Here is a 21,023-nt window from a genome sequence, read left to right as displayed (position 1 = left end):
GTGAAGGATAAACTGGTGGGAGGTGCATAATGAAAAAAGGGGATTTAATTCTGACTGAAGATCTTATGAAAGAACTGCTCTTTTAGCTTTACATTGATCATTTCAACAACTATTTAAGGCCAGTGTCTGCTTAACTGTGTGCTTTGAGGAGTGAGAAGGATTTCAGAAGATGGATAGGGTGTTGGGAAAGAGCATTCTGCATTCTGCATTGAGGTCACTGAGCAAAAAAGCCCTGGATATGCACATGTGTGTTCAGGCAAGGGAGTAGCTTGGGGCTCAGGCTAGGGCCATATAAGTGAGTGGGAACTAAGAGCACCTCCAGTGGAGGGACGTGTTTCTTGTAGCATTTTGTAAAATTAATTTGAAACAAGAAAAGGGGGAATGGGCCGGGGATTTAGCTCAGCAGTTCCGTTGCCTGCCTCGCAAGCGCAAGGACCCAAGTTCGATCCCCGGTACCAAAAAAAAAAAAAAGTGAGGAGAGTGAAGAAAGCAGCTAGGAGACTTGTAGCTGATGAGGAGGGTGGAAAGCTGGAGCTAGTAAGAGTAGTAGGTATGGGCCGGGAATTTAGCTCAGTGGTGCCGCCGCCTGTCTCACAAGGGGAAGGTCCCGAGTTCGATCTCTGGTACCAAAAAAACCCAAAAAGAGTAGTAGCTATGGGTTTAGAAGATGTTTAGGAGAAAGAATCCATGGGACTTGTGTCATGGAAGCCTTGATGAACAAGTCCAAGACTGATTTCTCCCTGGAGCTCTGGCAGACTGGTAATGCTGTTAACTGGCACTAAGAGTGCAGTGAGAAAATAGAAGCTGGGAAGATGGCATGCTCCTGTAACCTCAGTGCTTGGGGGCTGAGGCAAGAGGATTACAAGGTCAAGCTCAGCCTAAGCAACTTAGTGACTTAGTGAGACTTTGTCTCAAAATAAAATACTAAACAAGGGCTGGTGATATAACTCAATGTGAAGGCTATAGGTACAATCTCTAGTAGAAAGGAAGGAAGGAAGGCATGCAGGCAGGCAGACAGAAAGAGAGAAGGGAGAGAGAAAAGGATGGAAGAGAAATGAAGGAAAGGAAGGAAGAAAAAGAAGGAAAGATAAATGGGTTCTCTTCAGGGCAGTCTTAGTATACTGTGGCAGAGAGTGTTCTTGTGAATGCTAGTTCAGGTGGAACTTACTAGTTTAGAGATGAAGAGGTTGGCAAGGCAGTATGGACGCTGTGAGAAGGGTTAGGCATATCCAGGGACAGCACTAGATTGGGAATTGGGCTCAAGGCAGGACCTCAAAACTCTCAAATATCAATTTGAGAGGCCTAAGAAAGCCAGTACTAAAAGCTGGGGAAAGCAGACTGAGGTACAGGATACCTGTGGAAAGCAGCATCCTGGGAGCCAAGGAGGAGGAAACAGTATCTAGCAGGCGTAGTCCAGAGAGGGGCCGAAGGGTTCATCATCCCCACTTCTAACCACTGGATTTCACTACAAAAAGAGAGCAGTTATTTAACTTGTCTTCCTTTTCCCACGACATGGTAAACCCGGACAACAGTCACGTTGCCATCCTGCAAACCTCATTGCCTAGGACCCAGCACATAATGGGCATTTGGTGAATATTTTAGAATTAATAAATATTCTGCCATTCCCCCTTTCATTTCCTAGCCACCTATTCATCAAATGAATTTTTGCAAGCTACTGTTCCCAGGCTCTTCTCTTGGAATTCAGGAAACCCAGAAGTAAATATCTTTGTCCTTTTGGATCTTATTTTCTGGCATGACAGGCATTAAGGGGTGTGTGTGTGTGTGCACACGAACGTATGCGTAAATTAAAGGCTATGTTAGAAAATGATAACATACGAGCACATCAGATGACTTCTTGGAGGTGGAGGTACTGCACCAGAATGCATTTTTTTTTTATGAATACAGTACTTTCTTTTTATTTGGGTATGACTTAATTTTTTTCAATTAACAAATTTCTTATAAGCAAAGTAAATAAAAGCAAAAAGGTTTATACAGTTGTTCTATTTTCAAAATATTTTTATCTTGTGAAGTCTGTAAGCTCTTTGGACACAGTAATGACAACTTGTTTTTATATTTGGGATACCTGTACTTTACACTAGATAGGGTTTTATAGTTCTCAGAGAATTCTCAGTGTCCTACCTATTCGGAGGAAGGTAAAATAGTGTAGGAGGCAGGTAGTATAATAATGCAATAGGCTGAAAATTTTCCCACTGAATATGTCTACATTTGTGAATATTACTGTAAGTCAGTGATGGCAAACCTTTCAGAGTTTTTAGGGATAGCAAACATCCCACAGTGGTATGTATGTCATAGGTTTGCCACCACTGCCTAATTTAAAAAAAAGAGTGAATGGGCCGGGGTTTTAGCTCAGTGGTTTTGTCGCCTGCTGCACAAGCACAAGGACCCAAGTTTAATCCCTGGTACCAAAAAAAAAAAAAAGGAGTGACTATTACATTAGAAGGGAAAAGATGTCCTTGGTAAGGATTTGAGGTGAGAAAGAGATGTGAAGACTGAAGCCCTGACTGGAGCAATATGAAACGAGAAGAGACAACAGATTCCCTTCTAGAGTCCTAAGAATGAGTGAGGCCCTACTGGAATATGGACTTTTGGCCTCCAGAACTGTAAGAAGATATGTTTCTGTTGTTTTAAGTCACCAGTCTTGTCATGTCAGTCTTAGCAAACGAATACAGTATAACAGTATAACCATTTTACCAAAATAGCAGCTATTACCATTGTCCCAATGGCAAATCTCAGTCACAACTCTGTAATTAAGTCTTATAGCTATTAGGTAGCAGAGAAAGGATTCAAATCCAGATCTTTTACCTCTAAATAGAGAGCAATATTTGTTCAGTTGATCAATATTTTCATTCAAATGAGTGGTTACCTCAATCAGCCAAATGAAATAAACCTGCCAAAATAATTTTTGTGGGCATTGTGAAAACCAGACAATATATTGAATTTTTTTTCTTTTTTTGGAGACAGGGTCCATGTAATTCAGGCTGGCCTTGAGCTCACTATGTAGCTCAGGGCTAGCCAGTGATTCTCCTCCCTCAGCCTCCCGAGTGCTGGGATTATAGGTGTGAACCACCATGCCCAGCTCTTGAATTATTATTATTTTGTTTTTGTATGGGGAGTTGAACTCAGGGCCTTGCACTTGCCAGGCAGGCACTGTGCCCTGAGCTACATCCCGGCTCACCTTGAATTATTATTATTGTTGTTGTTGTTATTGTTGTTATTATTATTATTTTGGTTTTTTGAGACAGGGTCTTGCTTTGTAGCACAGTCTGGCCTTGAACTCACTATGTAACCCAGGGTGGCCTTGAACTTGCAGTGATCCTCTTGTCTCTGCTTCCTGAGTGCTGGGATTACAAGCATGTGCCACTGTGCCTGGCCCTTGAATTATTTTAAAAAATACACTTATTTTGGGCTGGGGATTTAGCTCAGTGGTTCCAGCGTCTGCCTCACAAGCGCAAGGTCCCGAGTTTGATCCCCGGTACCAAAAAAAAAAAAAAGAGTAAAAGTACACTTATTTTGATGTTGTTGGCCTTAAGTATGTGCTGTAAAATATTTTTTAAAACTGAGAAAATATGATATCACATGATATGCTCCAAAATTTCTTTTCTTTTGGTACCGGGGATCGAACTTGGGTCCTTGCGCTTGCATAGCAGGCGGTGAAACCACTGAGCTAAATCCCTGGCTCAAAATTTAAATGATATAGTTCTATTTCCAATTTTTATTCTTTATTTGTTCATATACTATTTCCTTTTGATCTTGATAATTTCTTTAATGTCTTGATTTTATTAACTTTGTCAAATTTTCTCTGTTCTGTCCTTAAGATTCTAAAATCAGAAATGCTCAACCACTGAAAAGATAACTTATTCTTTACCTGGAATAAATAAATATTTTGCACGAAATCCCAGTCCTTCAAGTTCTTCATCAGAACTAAACTTCATCCACATGAATCTCTCTGTTGAGCTAATTAATGGGGGGCTTTTCATGCCACGGTAGCAATCTATAAGAGCAGAAAAAACAAATGGCCCATCTCGAACTTCCAAGTGATCAAAGCGACATTCAAATGATGGTTCTATATAATAATGCTCATCGAAGGTCAACTCTATTCTTTGACATGGAGCAGCTTCCAAAATGTAGATACTCTCCTTGTTTGGTGGATATGAATCAGGATAATTTGGTGAAGCAAAATGACCTCCATTGCTAGTTCGAACCCAAATGCCACACTGAGTTGCAGGAATGTGCTTGATTCCAATATTTTGTCCATCTTGGGTCTTTTGGGGCACAGAGATCCCTTCCATTACAAGTATCGTTATTAACACTTTAGGACCACGCACAGCTGCTCCAGGGCCATGTTCTCGAGCGTCCAGACGCTTCAGAGGGCCCAAGGCAGGGCTCAAGCGACTGCCCTGCGCCGTCCCCAGGGCCAGCCCCCGCGGGGGGATCCCGCACAGCACGCGTGCCCCTTTGGCCGCTGCCTCTCACTCAGTGGCCTGACGAGCGGGGAGGACTCTTGAGCCACTGCACCCATCGCCCATCGCCTGGCGTGGGCTGTGCTAAAGTGCCAGGCTCGGGGTGCCCCGGCTCATTCAAGCAGGGAGCGTGAGCGCCGCGTGCTGGCCCAGAATGCTTTTTTTTTTTTTGGTACCGGGGATTGAACTCAGGTCCTTGCTCTTGCGCAGCAGGCGGCGAAACCACTGAGCTAAATCCCCGGCCCCTCCAGAATGCATTTTTAATAGAGTGGTCAGGATGGTGTCACCTTGTGAAGATATTTGAGCAAAAACTTGGAGGGCATGAGGAAGTGAGCCATGTAGATACCTGAGGGAAGAGCACTGGGCAGAAGAGCCAGCCAGTCCAAAGACTCCCAAATGGGAGGGTGTCTGATCTGTTCAAGAGCCAAAAGGCCATTGTGGCTGCAGCAGAAATGAGGATGAGGTGATGAGAAATAGTGGAGTTTGGTGGCACGACAGGCGTAGCCTTGTAGGCCTTTGTGAGAACTTGCTCTGCCTTTACTCTGGGTGGGAAGGGAAGAGCCCATGAGTGTTTTGTACTTACTTCTTTAAAGTGGGGGAGCAAGGGTGAAGCAAGGACTAAAGGGAAGCAATCACAGGACTCCAGGAATGAGATGATGCTGGCTCCAGCAGGGAGTAACAGTGAAATAGTAAGGAATGGCTAGATTCTGGATTCATTTTGGAAGTAGAGGCAACGTGATAGAAATGCTAAATAGATGGGATGAGGGGATGAATGGGAAAGGTAGCAAGGATGAGTGATTAGAAGGATGAAGTTGCAAGAGCTGGACTGGGAAAGACTGGGAAGATTTGGCAGGAAGAGCTGAAGTTCAGATTGAGGTAATCTTGTAGAGATGTCTATAAGGTATCCACGTGATGTTGAGTAGCAGTTGTGCCTGTTAGCCGGTGGTCAGAAGAAGAGATACTTGGGCCAGAGATTTGAATTTGGGAATCTGGGGACACATTTATATTTTATCTGAAGCACAAACACCCTCCCTCCTTTTTTTTAGTTTTTTGAGTCAGGGTCTCGCTCTGTCATTTAGGCTCTGGCCTTGAACTCACTATGTAGCCCATGCTGGCCTCAAACTTGTGGCCATCCTCCTGCCTCAGTCTCCTGAGTGCTGGGATTACAGGCATGTGCCACCATGCCCAGGCACATTTTCATATCTCCAAAATTGGGATGAATCTTATAATGGATGATGTGTCAGTTTAGCTGGCACCAGTTTCTTCTCCTCAGTAAACCTTAAATTATGAGGTATGTTTATGTTTGGTGGATTGTGAGATTGGATGCAATATCATAGACAGTATTTAAAGGGAGGAGACTGGATGAGCTCATCAAGGGTGCAAGGGTGGACACAGAAGAAAAAACACCAACAAAACACCAAAAAAAACCACCAAAAGAAAAAAACACTAAGCCCTGGGATACCCTAGGGTTTAGAAGTTAGAAAGAAATGGAGAACCCAACAAAGGAGATGGGAAAGGAGCAGCCAGTGAGACAGAAAGAAAACCAGTTATGATGCCTAAGAGCCAAGCAAGAGTGTGATCAGTGGTGTTGGATGCTGCTGATAGGTCACATAAAATGAGGTTGAGACTTCAGCATTGGATTTAGCAATGTGGAAGTCAAATACTCTGACAGGGTGTTTTTGGTGAAGTGGCCAGGGTGAAAGCTTATTTGGAATTAGTTTAAAATGAAATAACACCTGGACATGCTGATGCTTGCCGGTAATCCCAGCTACTCCAGAGGCTGAGGCAGGAGAATCTTGAGTTTGAGGACAGCCTAGGCAACGTAGCCAGACCAAGTCTCAAAAACAACAACAGGACAGGGGATGTAGCTCAGTGGTGCTGTGCCTGCCTGGAAGTAACAGATATAGGCAATTCTTTTGAGATACTTTGCCACCAAGAGGAGCAAAGCAAGGGTGAGGTCAGGAGGTAGTACCTAGCTGGAGGAAGTAAGGCCCGGAAGTTGTGTTTTAGATGGAAGAAGTCACAAGATATTTTTATATTGGCGAGAATGTTTCAGTATAGAGAAAGATAAGTAATGTACGAAAGCATGAGGAGAATGGTTGTAGAGCATGGTGCTGCACACCTGTCATCCCAGCACTCTGGGAGACTGAAGCAGAAGGTACATGAGTTTGAGCCCAACCTGGGCAACTTAGTGACTCAGTGCCCCTGTCATAAAAAAGGGCTAGAGATGTAGTTCAGTGAGAAGGCCTGGGTTCAATCCGGGGTGAGGTGGGGGGGACCAAGAAAAAAACAAGGGAAAAAAAGATGGTTAACTTTTAGGTAGGAGCATGCATTATGTGTCTAGAAAAATCATCTAAGTTTCTAAATTGCTCAGGCTGGGCTCAAACCTTCCAGAGTAGTGGGATTACAGGTGTGTACCACCGCACTCTGCAGACAACTCTCTTAATTGTATTGGTCTTTCATACCACACCAAGGGGCGGTAATTACTGGCCTCTGTGTTTATATAGTGCTCTTGGGTGTTTTTATTTGTTAGTAATATTTTTTAAACTCTCTTTCCTAAGTTAGAATTGTTAGGCTTTAACTCTTTTTGGTACCGGGGATCGAACTCGGGTCCTTGCGCTTGCTCAGCAGGCGGTGAAACCACTGAGCTAAATCCCCGGCCCTAGGCTTTAACTCTTTAAATCAACTATAGGGTATTCTAAAGTCACTTCATTTGTTCATCCCCTATTTGTTGGTCCCTGTTTTAGTTACTTTTCTCGTTGCTGAGACAAAATATCCAACCCCCAAAGTTCAAGGGGGAAAGGTTTATTTGGTTTACAGTTTGTAGATGTTTCAGTCTATAAGCAGCTGGTTCCAAGGCAGAGTGGCAGAGGGGCAACAATTCATGGTGGCAGAAGACAGCAAAAGCAACAAGGGACCTTAACAATGTCTTTCTACCCCTTTTATCCCATCCAGACTACTGGAATTAGGGCATTGCCAAACCACTCACTCAGTGTAATGGTTTAGTAATCACAGGCCCTTAATCACAGCACCACACATTCCAGATTCAGCCACCTCTAAAAAAGAGGCCCCACCTCATCTGCATGAGGCTTTTTTTTTTTTTTCGGTACTAGGGCCCGAACTCGGGTCCTTGCGCTTGCACAGCAGGCAGCGAAACCACTGAGCTAAATCCCCAGCCCTGCATGAGGCTTTGACACAAACCATAACAATCCCTGTGGGTATGAGGGAGAGACAAGAAAAGTGGAATCTATGCTCTGAGAATTATTCATGGTCTGATGTGTTGGAGATTGAGACATGGTGTAGTGAAAATGCAGTGCCACAGTTTGAGTCAGAGTGTTGTGGAAACAAATAGCAGCTTAGCCCCATTTCCTAGATGTGTATTTAGCTCTGCATTTATTCTTTCCCTTCTCCCATACACCCTAACCTTCTAAATTAGATTTTGTTTGCACATTAGGTGGTGGTACATGCTTGTAATCTTAGCATTCTGGGAAGCTGAGGCCAGAGGATTGCAAGTTTAAGCTCAGCCTGGGCAATTTAGCAAGTCCCTGTCTCAAATGAAAAAAGGACTGGGGGATGTAGCCTCAGTGACCTGCTTGGTCTCTTCCCTCTGCTGTGATACCTATAGTATAAAAGTGCCTGAGACATAGTAGATATTCAGTCATAACCGTTGAATGAATAAACACACAGATGTGTATAGTATCTACAGATCTGTTCTCTTGCTGGAAGCAGACTTCAGATTTGACTCCTTGGTAAAAACAAATAAGGAAACAAAATGAATTATGTGGGTCACATGGTGCATCAAATAAAAAACAAAAGGCTGTATAGGAGAAACCTGGTATAAAACTTGAAAGACAGTTTTCCTTTCAATGCTCAAGACCCAACACTTAATTATACATTTTGTGTATTTTTCTAAAATAGGACTGAACCACCACCTTTTTTTTTTGGTACCGGGGATCGAACTTGGGACCTTGCACTTGCGAGGCAGGCACCGGAACCACTGAGCTAAGTCCCCAGCCCCACCTTTATTTTTTTAGTTCTGAAGAGTGAACCCAGGGCCTTCACACTGAGCTACATCCCTAGCCCTTTTTATTGAGACAGGGTCTTCATTAAGTTGTCTAGCTGGACTCAAACTTACAATCCTCCTGCCTCAGCCTCCTAGAGTGCTGGGCTTCCAGGTGAGCACTGCCACACCTGACTTGAACCACCATCTTTGGCGGAGTACCATACAACATGGTCACTTAGATATGTACTATGGTATCTCACCTTGATCCCTGCTTTTTTGTTTTATTATTCACACAGGGCTCATGAGCAGCTAAATGTGAAACATGAACCACTCCAGCTCATCCAGCCTCAATTTGAGATGCCGCTGCCTGCCCTTCAGCCTGCTGTGAGTAGGTGTTTGGGGTCCTGCTTCAGAGCCTCACTGTTTACTCTCCCCTCACCCATGGATGTGGCCTCACTGCACATCCTTCCATTTGCCATTTGTGGTGCTCCACATGGAGTTGTAGTGCTTGACTACTAAACACCCTCCAGCACCTAAACTGTTAGTATTCCATAGGGATTTCCATGTGAGCTCAGTACCTAGCTGAGGATTCAAAGGTGTGGGCTTTTCTGGTTATTAAACATTTTCCATCTTGTGGGGCTGGAGGACATATATGAGAGTGCCTGGGTAAAGAGAAAAGCTGGACTGGGATGTAGCTCAGTGGTAGAGCACTGGCCTGTTGTGCATGAAACCCTGGGTTTGATCCCCTGCATGAGAGAGCAAGAGAGAGAGATGAGAAATAAGGAAAGCATTGTGCTGTCTTCCACGCGTTGGACACTCAGGCTCATAGCATAAGTCTAACAGCCTAGAGGGTAGTCATGTATGGACAGGATATCTTCTTCTCCTCTCCACCACCCCCCACCACCGGGGATTGAATTTAGGACCTTGTGGTTGTGAGGCAGGCGTGGCACCACTGAGCTAAATCCTTGCCCCTAGGACAGGGTACTTTTTTAAAAAACTGGTCCAGCATTAACTTTACCTCCCCTATTTTTTCTGTCCCAGTGCATTCTGCAGTGTTTTTGTTTTTGTGCATTCTCCAATGTTATGACCCAGTTGGCTTTTTTTTTTTTTGGTATTGGTGATCAAACTCAGAACCCTGCTCTTGCAAGGCAGGCAGCGGAACCACTGAGCCAAACCCCCAGCCCAAGTTGGCTTTAGCTTGCTAGGTTGAAACTGGCTGTGATGGGAGTATTTACATCATAGAAAATGGAAAATATTACAAATTAGATTTTTTCACTTTAGGTTTTTTTTTTTTGGTACCGGGGATCGAACTCAGGACCTTGCACTTGCAAGGCAGGCGATAGAACCACTGAGCTAAATCCCTGGCTGTAGATTTTTTTACTGTTTTGAGAGCTGGTAGTGAAATATTTACCAGCACAGCACTGGTCATACCTATGCATTCTGATTCTAAGTTCAGTACTTTCTACACTAATCTACATTTGCTTCCTCAGATAATTTCTGTACCTAAAGATCTCATAATTAAATAAGAAACCAGTTGTACAATCAAATGTTCCACACAAGCCTAAGTCTTCAGCTTTGCATCATTGTGCTCAGTTAATTGCCATTGGTGTGTCAGCTGGTCAGTTTAATGGTACAGCTAGGGCTGGTTGCACTCAGTTGCTCACAGCGTCGTCTTGCTTGACTGGGTCTAATGGGTGAGGGCTGGAGGAGGTGGTGGGAGTTCGGGTGGTTCGAACCAGGCTAAGGGCTGAGTTGGCCTTGCATTTCCCCTGTGTCCCATCACTCTTAATTATGGCTTTAGATAACTCTTAGGAAAGATTCTTTCCTTTAGGTTTTCCCTCCCAGCTTCAGGGAATTGCCACCTCCTCCTCTGGAACTGTTTGACTTAGATGAGACGTTTTCCTCCGAGAAGGCCCGGCTTGCTCAGATTACCAATAAGTGTAAGTTTGGCTGATTTTAAAATTTTGTTTTCTATTATGAGTATTATTTAACCATGAATTTCTGAGATTTGCTGTAAGAGAAGCTTAGAGATTATTTAGGGAAACAAAATATGAACAGATGTATAAAGTTAAATTTTTGTTTATTTCATGTGAATGATACTCGTTTTTCTCAAGACCAGTTACCTCCATGAGTCAGAACATGGTGCTAAGCAGAAAGCCAGAGGTCTCAGCTTTGATCCCTGTAGCCCCTTAGTTCTGACTTATTGAGTGACCACACGTTGAATCCTGACCCAGGCTTACCACCTAGAAAAATCTAGATCACTAGTCATAAGAACAGTTAGATAATGGGGCTGGGGATTTAGCTCAGTGGTTTCACCTCCTGCTGCGCAAGTGCGAGGACCCAAGTTCGATCCCCAGTACCAAAAAAAAGAGAACAGTTAGATAAGAAAAATGAATCAGGCCCAAAATGAATGTTATCTTTATGTATTACAAGCATATGCTAATAAAAACAAAAATTAAAAAAAAAAATAAAGAAAAAATGAACCAGGGCCTGAGGATCAACAGAAACTTCAAATTGGGAGGACCAGTGCACCCACCCTGAGCCATGTGTGAGGAAATGAGCCCCCAGGCCACACAGTTTGGGGTGAGGGGTGCCTGACTGTTGACTCCTGACATGCCCTGCCTCCCACACTGCAAACAGCCTGCACACAGATGCCCACCCGTGCTGAAATGGTGACCCTGCTCCTAGAAATCTAATTTAAGGAAATCAGTGAAGGTACACAGATTACTTCTACACTGTTTATTTTAAAAATGCAATAAAATTGGGAGTAGCCTTGTGTCTACAGCAGGAGCTTGGTAGTAAATTGTGTCACATTCATGGGGGGGAGGTGTCAGGATGTAGTCATTATGAAAGAGATTTATAAAGTCCAGGGAGTAACATGGACAGAATTTAAGATTTAATTTAATTTAAGAGATAATCCTAATGAAGATAGCAAGATGCCAGGTGCAGCCTGCACAGAGTTGGATCCCTACTACATGACTAGATTTCTTTCAAAGACCTAAAAGGCATAAACAAAAATGGAAATAGTTCAATGTAAATAAAACATCTATTGGATCTCTGTTCTCTGCCAGGCATTGTGGCAGATGCCAAGCAATCAAAAATTAGTAAAACATAAAGATTAGTCGGGCGGGTAGTGCATGCCTGGAATCCCAGCACTCAGGAGGCTGAGACAGGAGGATTGCTATAAGTTACATAGTGAGTTCAAGGTGCGGGAATACATAGCAAGACCCTGTCTCAAAAGCAAACAAATAGATGTAAGGATTAATTCAGGAAGAATAGTAGATTGTGAAGAATCAGATGTGTTAGCCTATGGAAATCCTTGTAGAAATACAAATTAAAAATGATAGAGGGCTGGGGATTTAGCTCAGTGGTTCCACCACCTGCCTGGCAAATGCAAGGTCCCAAGTTCGATCCTTGGTACAAAAAAACAAAAAACAAAGATCAAAAAACAATACAGCTTTGTAGATATAAGTTACAGCATTAAAAATCAGACACAGGGCCAGGAATTTAGCTCAGTAGTTCTGCCACCTGCTTTGCAAGCACAAGGTCCTAAATTCAATCCCCAGTACCAAAAAAAAAAAAAAAGAAGCTGAGGCAGGAGGATCTTGAGTTTGAGGCTAGTGTGGGATACACAGAGACACTGTCTCAAAAAAAAAAACAAATTGGAGGGTCGAGCGCAAGGTCCCGAGATCCCCGGTACAAAAAAAAAAAAAATTGGAAACTGTGTAATGTTTATCCATCAGTAGGGGGATTGATTTGAACAATTGTGAAGTGAAGTGGACTATTACACATATATTAAAAGAAAGTTGTAGAGCATGAGCTTTACATGGAATATCCATGGCATATTAAATGACGAAGGCAAGGGCTGCGGATGGAGCTCAGGATAGAGCACTGCCTAGATGCACAGGGTCCTCTGTTCAATCCCCAGCACTGCAAAAACAAATCGCATTTTGTGAAAACTTATATTTACACATGGAAGCATACACAGTAGTAATTACTGTAGATGCTATTGGTGGGGGTAGAGCTAGGATGAGAAATTTTTTTATGTAGTTAAAGCCTTAATGCTTGTTTTGGGATAGGCTTTTTTTTTTAATGAATAAATTTATCCCATTCCCCCCCCCTCAAGCTCCCACCCCTCCCTATGTACAAAAGCTTTGTTTCTATTCTTTCCTTCCATTTTCACATTTTTCTTGTCCCTTCTTCCTTTCTCCCTCCCTCCTCCCTCGTTCCCCTGCCCACTTGAACACTTTCTTCCTATTTCTCAACATCCATTATACATCTCAGTCCTTATTTCCACATTCAGTTTCTCACACCAGAGAAACAATGCAGTATTTAAACATGTATGTCCGATTTATTTCACTTAAGATTATGGTCTCAAGGTCTATCCATTTAGCTATAAATGAAGCTCAAAGGATGAGAAATTGTTAGAACTGTATAGTGAACTTTTCTATGCTAACTTGGGATCAAACCCAAGGCCCTGTTCATGCTAGTCAAGTGCTCTACTACTGAGCCACAACACTCACCCAAAATGTTTTTAAAACTTAAATTTCTATCGTGACTTCTGTTTTTTATTTTTTTGGTACCGGGAATCAAACTCGGGTCCTTGCACTTCCAAGGCAGGCAGCGGAACTACTGAGCTAAATCCCCAGCCCTATCGTGACTTTTAAAAATGTACCTTAGGGCTGGGGATTTAGCTCAGTGGTTCCGACGCCTGCCTCGCAAGCTCAACTCCCGAGTTCGATCCCTGGTTCAAAACAAAAAAAGTTCACACTCACTAAAAATGTACCTTAGCTGGGCATGGTGGTACATGCCTGTAAATCCCAGCACTTGGGAGGCTGAAGCAAGAGGATCACCCCTAGTCCAAGGCCAGCCTGAACTACATATTGAGACCTTATCTCAAAAAACTAAAATAAATAAATCAGAATAAAAAATGTAAATCAGAGGGGAAGAAAAGAAAGTCTATTGTGAGTAGGGCAGTAATGGCTGTACAACATAGATATAGAGTTGCTGTGGCCAGATGTTGTGGTGCACACCTATAATCCCCAACACTCTGGGAGGCTGAGGCAGGAAGACTCCAAGTTCTAGTCCAGCTCTGGCAGTTTAGTCACTTAACAAGACCCTGTCTCGGGGCCGGGGATTTAGCTCAGTGGTTCCGCCGCCTGCCTCGCAAGCGCAAGAACCCGAGTTCGATTCCCCGGTACCAAAAAAAAAAAAAAAACAACAAGACCCTGTCTCAAAATAAGAAATGGGGTAAAGATGTAGTTCAGTGCAAAGACTCTGGGTTTAACTCCCGGTATCACACTCCCCCCCAAAAAAAGCTGCTGGAAATGTCTTTACAGAAGTTTCACAGAGATATGTTGGTGGAATTATGGGTGATTTTCTTTTCTATAATAATCTTATAAAAAATACAATTTTAAAATACCTATATGCCCAACTCATAGTGGCACTTGTTGTATTCAGAGAATTAGTAACTTGATTTCCTACTGGTTGCTCTTATACATTATAATGTAGGAATGCTGGATATGGGGATTAGGAAAGCCAGAACCAGAACCAGTCCACCTTTAGTTTAGTTAGGAAGGGAGACTTTTTTTTTTCTGGTTTTTTGAGACAGGGTCTTGCTATGTAGTCCAAGCTGGCCTTCCTCTCCTGTGTGGCTCAGGCTGGCCAAAAGCCAGGTATGGGGTGCATGCCTGTAATTCCAGCTCTCAGGAGGCTGGGGCAGGAGGATCAGTGCCAGTTCAAGACAACCTTGGCTATGTAGTGAGTTCAAGGCCAGCCTGAACTACATAGTGAAAACCTGTTTCGAAAAACGGTTACACTAATTACCTGAACTGTGCTTAGGTACTGAAGAAGACCTGGAATTCTATGTCAGGAAGTGTGGTGACATTCTTGGAGTAACCAGTAAGCTACCAAAGGATCAACAGGATGCCAAACATATCCTTGAGCACATCTTCTTCCAAGTGGTGGAATTCAAGAAACTGAACCAGGTACAGAGCGTAGGAGGCTCACTGAGGTGGGAACCCTTCAGGTAGTAGTAGAATCCATAGGCTGTTTGTCATTCATTAGTTCTGTGCATATTTATTAATTTCACATGAAATGTGGGTTGAGGGCTTAGGTACATTCTCAATATTACTCACCCCAGAAGCCTGAAGGACAGACACCAAAGCCAGAGTGAGGAGTCTGCTGTGGTCTTTGTACCAGTGCCTTCAATTCCATTTGCTGTCGCTCATCATGGTGGGTGGTGGGCAGTGGTCAGAAACCCCATCCTGGTAGAAGCAAATTAATCTTTGGGTTGAGTTTAGTCCTAAAACCAGAGAAATCCTATGTGTCCTAATGAATGATTCAAAATTTCTAATTAAAATTCAAAACACCAAAGCCAGGTATGGTGGTGCATGCCTGTAATTCCAGCTCTCAGGAGGCTGGGGCAGGAGGATCACTGCCAGTTCAAGACAACCTTGGCTATGTAGTGAGTTCAAGGCTAGCCTGAACTACATAGTGAAAACCTGTTTTGAAAAACCAAAAATAAATAAATAAGTGATAATAAAATTCAAAACACCAAAGAATTGATATTTTGGGCTATGTACTAAAATACTGAAATTCTATGCTTTATTCTCTTATCCAGGAACATGATGTGGATACAAGTGAAATGGCATTCCAAAACAATTTCTGAGGACTGTGCCTCTCCAAGCATTTTCTGCCTCCTGAGTCTCTCTTTGTATTTTGAATTGTTCTTCAGTTCCTCACCAGTGTGTATACCCTCTTTGCTCTGTGAGATGTAGGTCTGTGCATCGCTTATAGTGCCTAGATAGGTAAGGTTTGTAACTTACAGAAACTTTATGGAAGAGACATTCCATTTTTAAAAAATCAAATCTATTATTGAATCTGTGCTTTTATCATTTATGAAAATCTATCATTGAAGTCTTTTTCCTGACTTCAGTTCAGGATTTGAGGCTTTTTTATTAAAGGTACGCATAACTCTCAAGCTTGTTGAAATACTGTACAGCTTTCTGGACGAATTCAAAAGAATACAAAACAAGTTTAACCCAAAATCTGTCTTTCCCACTGTACCTAAAGCGAAAGATAAAATATTAGATGTCTTCCTAAGATAGGAAGGTCACTCACCCTTTGTTTGCTAGCTGTTACAAGACATAACCATTTAGAGGCTGGAGGCTCCACCCATAACTTCCCCCTTGCTTCTGAACTACTGAAGCACTCCTGTTATTTAAAATGTGACAGTCTGCCCTAAGGAGCTAGATTGTCTTGTCATGGGACTGTGGGAGAAACTGCTTCTGCCTGAATAGGGTAGTTGTCTGGAAATGCGTAATAGCGTACTGGAATACACTGGAGAACTTTGGGGAACCCTGAATGCCAGATAGAAGATTGTACTACCATTGAAAGTGTGTAAGGGTTGTGGCACAATGGGAATCATTTAGCTGGTGGGTTCAATAAAGACAGAAACACCAGCTAGGCGCGGTGGCACATGCCTGGAATCCCAGCACTCTTGAAGACTGGAAATTTAAAGCCCAGCCTGGGCAATTTAGTGACTTAGTGAGTCACTGTCTCAAAGTAAAAAAATGGTTGAGGATATGCAGTGCAAAAAAACCCTGGGTTCAATCCCTGGTACCAAGGAAAAGAACAAGGGGGAACAGCAAAAGGAGGGCCATTTAGGAGACAATGTGATACAACTGCAAGAAATGGTAACATGGCTGCTGGACTAAACTGCTGCTGTAGGAAAGGACATCTTCCTCCTCCTCTTCCTCCTCTCTTCCCCTCCCCGCTTCTTTTTATTTTTATTTTTTTGCCATACTGAGGATTGAACCAGGGCCTTCACACTGAGCTACTGAGCTACATCCCCAGCCCTTTTATTATTTTGTATTTTGAGACAGGATCTCACTGAATTGCCCAGGCAGGGCTGGAATTTAGGATCTTTCTGCTGAAGCCTTACAGAGTGCTGAGGTTACAAGCGTACATGACCACACCCAGCTGGAAATGTGGCGTTTTGAAACAGATTTGACCTGGGGTTGAAGGTTTGAGCACTCAGGAGGCTGGAAAAAGTTCCGTTTAGCCTGAGCAATTTAGCAAGACCATGTCTCCAAATAAATACAAAAAAAAAAAAGGGCTGGGAATGTATCTCAGTGCAAAGGCCCTAGTTTCAAACCCTAGTACTGCCAAAAACCAAACCAAAGGCAAAAAAAAAAAGCCAGGCATTATGGCACACGTTTGTAATCCCAGCACCCTGGGAGGCTGAGGCAGGAGCAGTACCCAACCTAGCAATTTAGCGACTTAGTGAAACTATGTCTCAAAATTAAAAATTAAAAATAAATTTAAAAGGCTGGGGCTATAGCTCAGTGTGAGGGTCCTGGGAGTCAGTCCCCATGCCTAGGGATTTCCTTACTTGGCAGCTCACTGTCTGATGGCAAGAGAAATTAACCTAGTGTCAAGTGGTAATTGGGCTGGGTGGTGCCTAATCCAGCACTGGTGAGGCTAGAGAAGTATGTAAACTGGAGGCCAGTATGGGCAACGTGTGTGCGTAATATGTGTGTTTATATGTATAAATAAGGAAACAAATATGAAGAAAACTATTGGTACTAGGAGTTTGTCTGGGGGGGGTCCTCTGATCCACACTGGGCTGTCAGGGAGGATTTGTGGCCCGGGCCACTAAATGCGAGCTTCCGCGACCCATTAGAGGCTGGCGAGGTCCCTGCCGTACTCCCCCTCATCCCCTGGGTCTGTCTGTCTCGGGTTCCCGCACCGCGGAAGCAGGTGATGCCGGGCGAGGGCTCCCGGGGTTCTGGCGCTAAACCCTGTGACGTCAGCGGCGCGACTCCCGTGATGCTCCGTGCTGCGTCGGGCACGGATGTCACTCTTCCCTTAAACCGCGCCCGGATAGCCTCAGTCTTTTGACGTTTGCTTGCTCTAGAGGCGACTTGGGACAGGCCACGTCACGTGCCTGAGTCACCAGGGGCCATAGGTTGACGGGTTGACGCTGAGACTTGACTTTCCATCTTAAGAGGTGCTAGAGGATCCCGCCCGGTACAGCCGCGCATTGGGCGGGCCTGTGCAGATGGTCTTCACCCGCCTCTACCAGACCCTGTGTCCACTGTCCGAACCTCTCCAACTTTGTACCCAAACTGCCTACCGGCCTGCCTGCTCTGTTGTTAATAGCAAGTGACTATTAGAAAACCAAGAACTAAGTCTTGGCCAATGCCAAGAAGCCAATGCCCCAGAAGGCCTAGGAAAGCGGTCTGGGGCTTGTCTCAGGTCTCATCTCCCTCACCAGAAACGCGAGGGATCTGGATTGGATGGTTCTTGAAACCGAAGTTCTCTCGTTTGTAGTAGTCTTCACGAAGACACAACAGGGGCTGGCATGAGCCTGAACAAACTCAGGCAGGAGTTGATGGCCCTGTCCAGTGATCAGTGATTCCAGAGAAGCCCGTACAGGCATGCAAAAGGATTTTATCCATCACCTCGTAAAGCTTCCTTGTGTAGCCTTGTGATCCCTCCTCCACTGCATTGTCATGTTAGATTGGCTTCTGTCACCACAGATCGGTTTGTAAATTGTAAACGTTTATATAAGTGGAATCATACAGTGTGTTCTCTGGCTTATTTCAGCATAATTGAGATTCACTGACATCAGTAATTTACTTTTTAATTGTTGAGTAGTATATCACTGCATGGATATCTTTTTTTTTGGTACCGGGGATCAAACTCGGGTCCTTGAGCTTGCTAGGCAGGCAGCGAAATAAATCCCCGGCCCTTGCATGGATATCTTTTATATCTGTAATTTGTTTATCTCAGTAGTTGTTGATGAATATTTGAGCTGCTTCCAGTTTGGAGACATTGCAAGTAAAGCTATGTAGGGCCGGGGATTTAGCTCAGTGGCGCTTCGCCTGCCTCACAAGCTCAAGGTCCTGAGTTCGATCTGGTACTGGAGAAAAAAATAAAACTAAATACAAGTGAAGCTGTGTAAAAACTCCATATGGCCATCTACATTCATTTTTTTAAGAATAACTGGATCATACGATGGGTGTGTACTTGTAAATTTGTTTTGTTTTGTGATTACCCTGGGTTTAAGTGATCCTCCTGCACCCAGTTTAAATTTTTAAGAAACTACTGAACTGTTTCCAAAGTGGTTGTACAGTTTTACATTCCTACCAACAGTCTTAAGAATTTATTCCTCTAGCTAGGCGGAGTGGCACACTCCTGTAATCCCAGCACTCAGGAGGCTGAGGCAGGAGGATCACTTGAGTTCAAGGCCAGCCTAAACTACATAGTGACACCCAGTCTCAAAAAAAGAAAAAAATGTATTCCTTATCTTCACCATTTTGGTTTGATTAAAACTGGGGACTGAACCCAGGGACACTACCACTGAACTATATCCCCAGCCCTTTGTGTTTTCATTTAGAGGAAGGATCTCTATTATAGGTTGCCCAGGCCTTGAATTTAGAATCCTCCTACCTCAGCCTCAGTAACTGGGCTTGTTACCATCCTCCAATCTTGGACTGCTTGCTGAATTTCTGTCTCATCCTGATCTTGTTTATTTTTGAGGACTTGATGCCTGTACGCCAGAAATCCGCCTTCAGATGGACAAGCCAAAACTGGTTGGCTCTACACTTGCTGCTAAAGTGTCTGCTAGAGAACCTCTAACCTCATTATAATCCCATCTGCTGGTTAAATAACACACCTCCAAGCACCATGACAGTTAATTGCTATGAGGACCACATGAAAGAACCATAAAAGGAGTAAAAAAGAGGTGGTTTTGAGTTCCTGGAAGATCTCTGCCTATTCCCCCCAAAATACATGAGTATTCCTCCTAATCATTTGTGCCCTCATTTCTTTTACCTTATAACCTCCCAGGCCCTAAAGGGTTGAGAAGTTGATTTGTGTTAGCTCCTCCTCCTATTCTTCGCCAAGAATTAAAGTTTCTTTCATTTTGCTCAGTTGGTGCTTGATCTTGTTATTTGTTCCATAATTCCTAGAGGGAAAAAAGGATCCAGTCTGGTTTGGGATTTAAAAAAAAGAGACACCAAGAATATAGGTGTGTGCTGCTGAGCCCAGCATGATGAGTCTTTTTAATTTTAGCCATTTTCTAGTAGGTTGGTAATCTTATTGTGGTGTTAGTTTATATTTCCCTAATAACAGTGCTGAGCATCTAGTCATGTGTTTTGCTGCTGATGTATTTTGGGGTTTTTTGGGGGGGTGGATTAAAAATTTTTCTTTTTGAGATAGGGTCTCACTATGTAGCCCAGGCTGGGCTCAAACTCACTGAGATCCTCCTGCCTCCTGCCTCGTTCTCCCTGCTGGGATTATAGGTGTACTACCACCCCTGGCTATTGATGTATTTTGAAGGTAGAGTCTGAAGGTGGAGCCACTAGTTTGCAGATGGATCAAAAAAGTGATGTGAGAGATGTCAAGAATGACTCTGAGCCAGGTGTGGTAGCACACACCTGTAATTGCAGCACTTTGGGATCCCTACTGGGGACTCCTGAGCTGTTACTGGAAACCTGAAGTAGGCTCCAGTCTCCTGCCCAGTGTACGATGCAGGCCTGAGAGAAAAATACACTAAAGGGAGAAGTGAGACAGAAAGCAGGGAGCCAGGACGACCAAAGCCTGTGCAGCCGACAAAGGCACTGGCCAGTCCAAGGCACCGATTTTTATTGGTAATCAGTTGGGGTAAAGGGGAGCTATGTGCAAGGGCAGAATTACATTGGAGGATTTGCAGTCATGTGGTTTCTATGGAAATGAATGTAAGCAAGCCTCATAAAGGACAAGACAAAGCATTCTCAAATTAGAAACAATAGACAAAATACATGGTTTTAATTAGAACATTGTCCTGCTAGTTAGAAGGTTTTAGCTGTGGGAACAGAATTTGGCTGCGAGTTACTCTGACCTTGGCACATAGGCTTCAAGCCAATTGTGGGATTAACTCTTTACAGCCTGCTTTGGGGCATAATCAATATTGTGGTCCCCTGTACGTCAGAGGCTGAGGCAAGAGGATCACCGTGAGTTTGAGGCCAGCCTGTACAACATAGGGAGATCCTGTCTCAAAAAGCCAGAAAAAAAAAAAGAATGACTGAACTCTTGCTAATCTGAGAAATTATCTAATCTATTGGCTGTTCTTGTTTTTTTCTCTTTTGTACTGGGGATCAGGGATCAAACTCAGGATCGGGAACTTGCGCTTGCAAGGCAGGCAGCAGAACCACTGAGCTAAATCCCCAGCCTACGGGCTGTTCTTGTGCTATTCCCTACTTCCCATATTCTGAAACCACCCAGCTCCAAAGAGCCTTTAGGGACCCAAATGGCTGGGCATTCAAGGCCTTGGCCTTCATAGAGATAATGTTCTGCTTACTATCTTCCCTACCAATTGGTGAACTTTTGTAGAGAATATGGATGTTTGGGGTGTCTCAAGACCAAACTCTGGCACTAGCCTCAATTTTTTCAGCATATTTTTACAGACAGAATTTACCAAATTTACATTTAAAATCGTGAGCACTTTGCTTCAATCTACCCATCCATTTTAGCTGTGTGATCAGGGCAAT

The 21,023-nt window shown here is 43.6% G+C and overlaps 1 protein-coding gene across 11 annotated transcripts in view; it reads left to right on the top strand.

Moving 5' to 3' along the window:
• Ift52 (intraflagellar transport 52) overlaps window positions 1-19,424 on the top strand; it is a 51,794-nt gene extending 32,370 nt beyond the window's left edge. For 10 of the 11 annotated variants that reach the window (XM_004858205.4, XM_013077143.3, XM_013077144.3 and 7 more), the window contains 4 exons: window positions 8,781-8,868; window positions 10,316-10,424; window positions 14,326-14,471; window positions 15,107-19,424. In XM_004858205.4, coding sequence (XP_004858262.1) covers window positions 8,781-8,868; window positions 10,316-10,424; window positions 14,326-14,471; window positions 15,107-15,154 — 391 coding nt within the window. In that variant the 3' untranslated portion in view covers window positions 15,155-19,424. The remainder of the gene's footprint in view (window positions 1-8,780; window positions 8,869-10,315; window positions 10,425-14,325; window positions 14,472-15,106) is intronic. The other variant, XR_205783.4, reaches the window with a different exon arrangement.
• The last annotated feature ends 1,599 nt before the right edge of the window (window positions 19,425-21,023 follow it).

Source organism: Heterocephalus glaber, unplaced genomic scaffold (assembly GCF_053883595.1).
Source record: "Heterocephalus glaber isolate CG9 unplaced genomic scaffold, H.glaber_assembly_v1.0 deba00001673, whole genome shotgun sequence".
In the NCBI taxonomy this organism is placed as follows: Eukaryota; Metazoa; Chordata; class Mammalia; order Rodentia; family Bathyergidae; genus Heterocephalus; species Heterocephalus glaber.
This window is presented reverse-complemented; position numbering and strand designations above follow the sequence as displayed.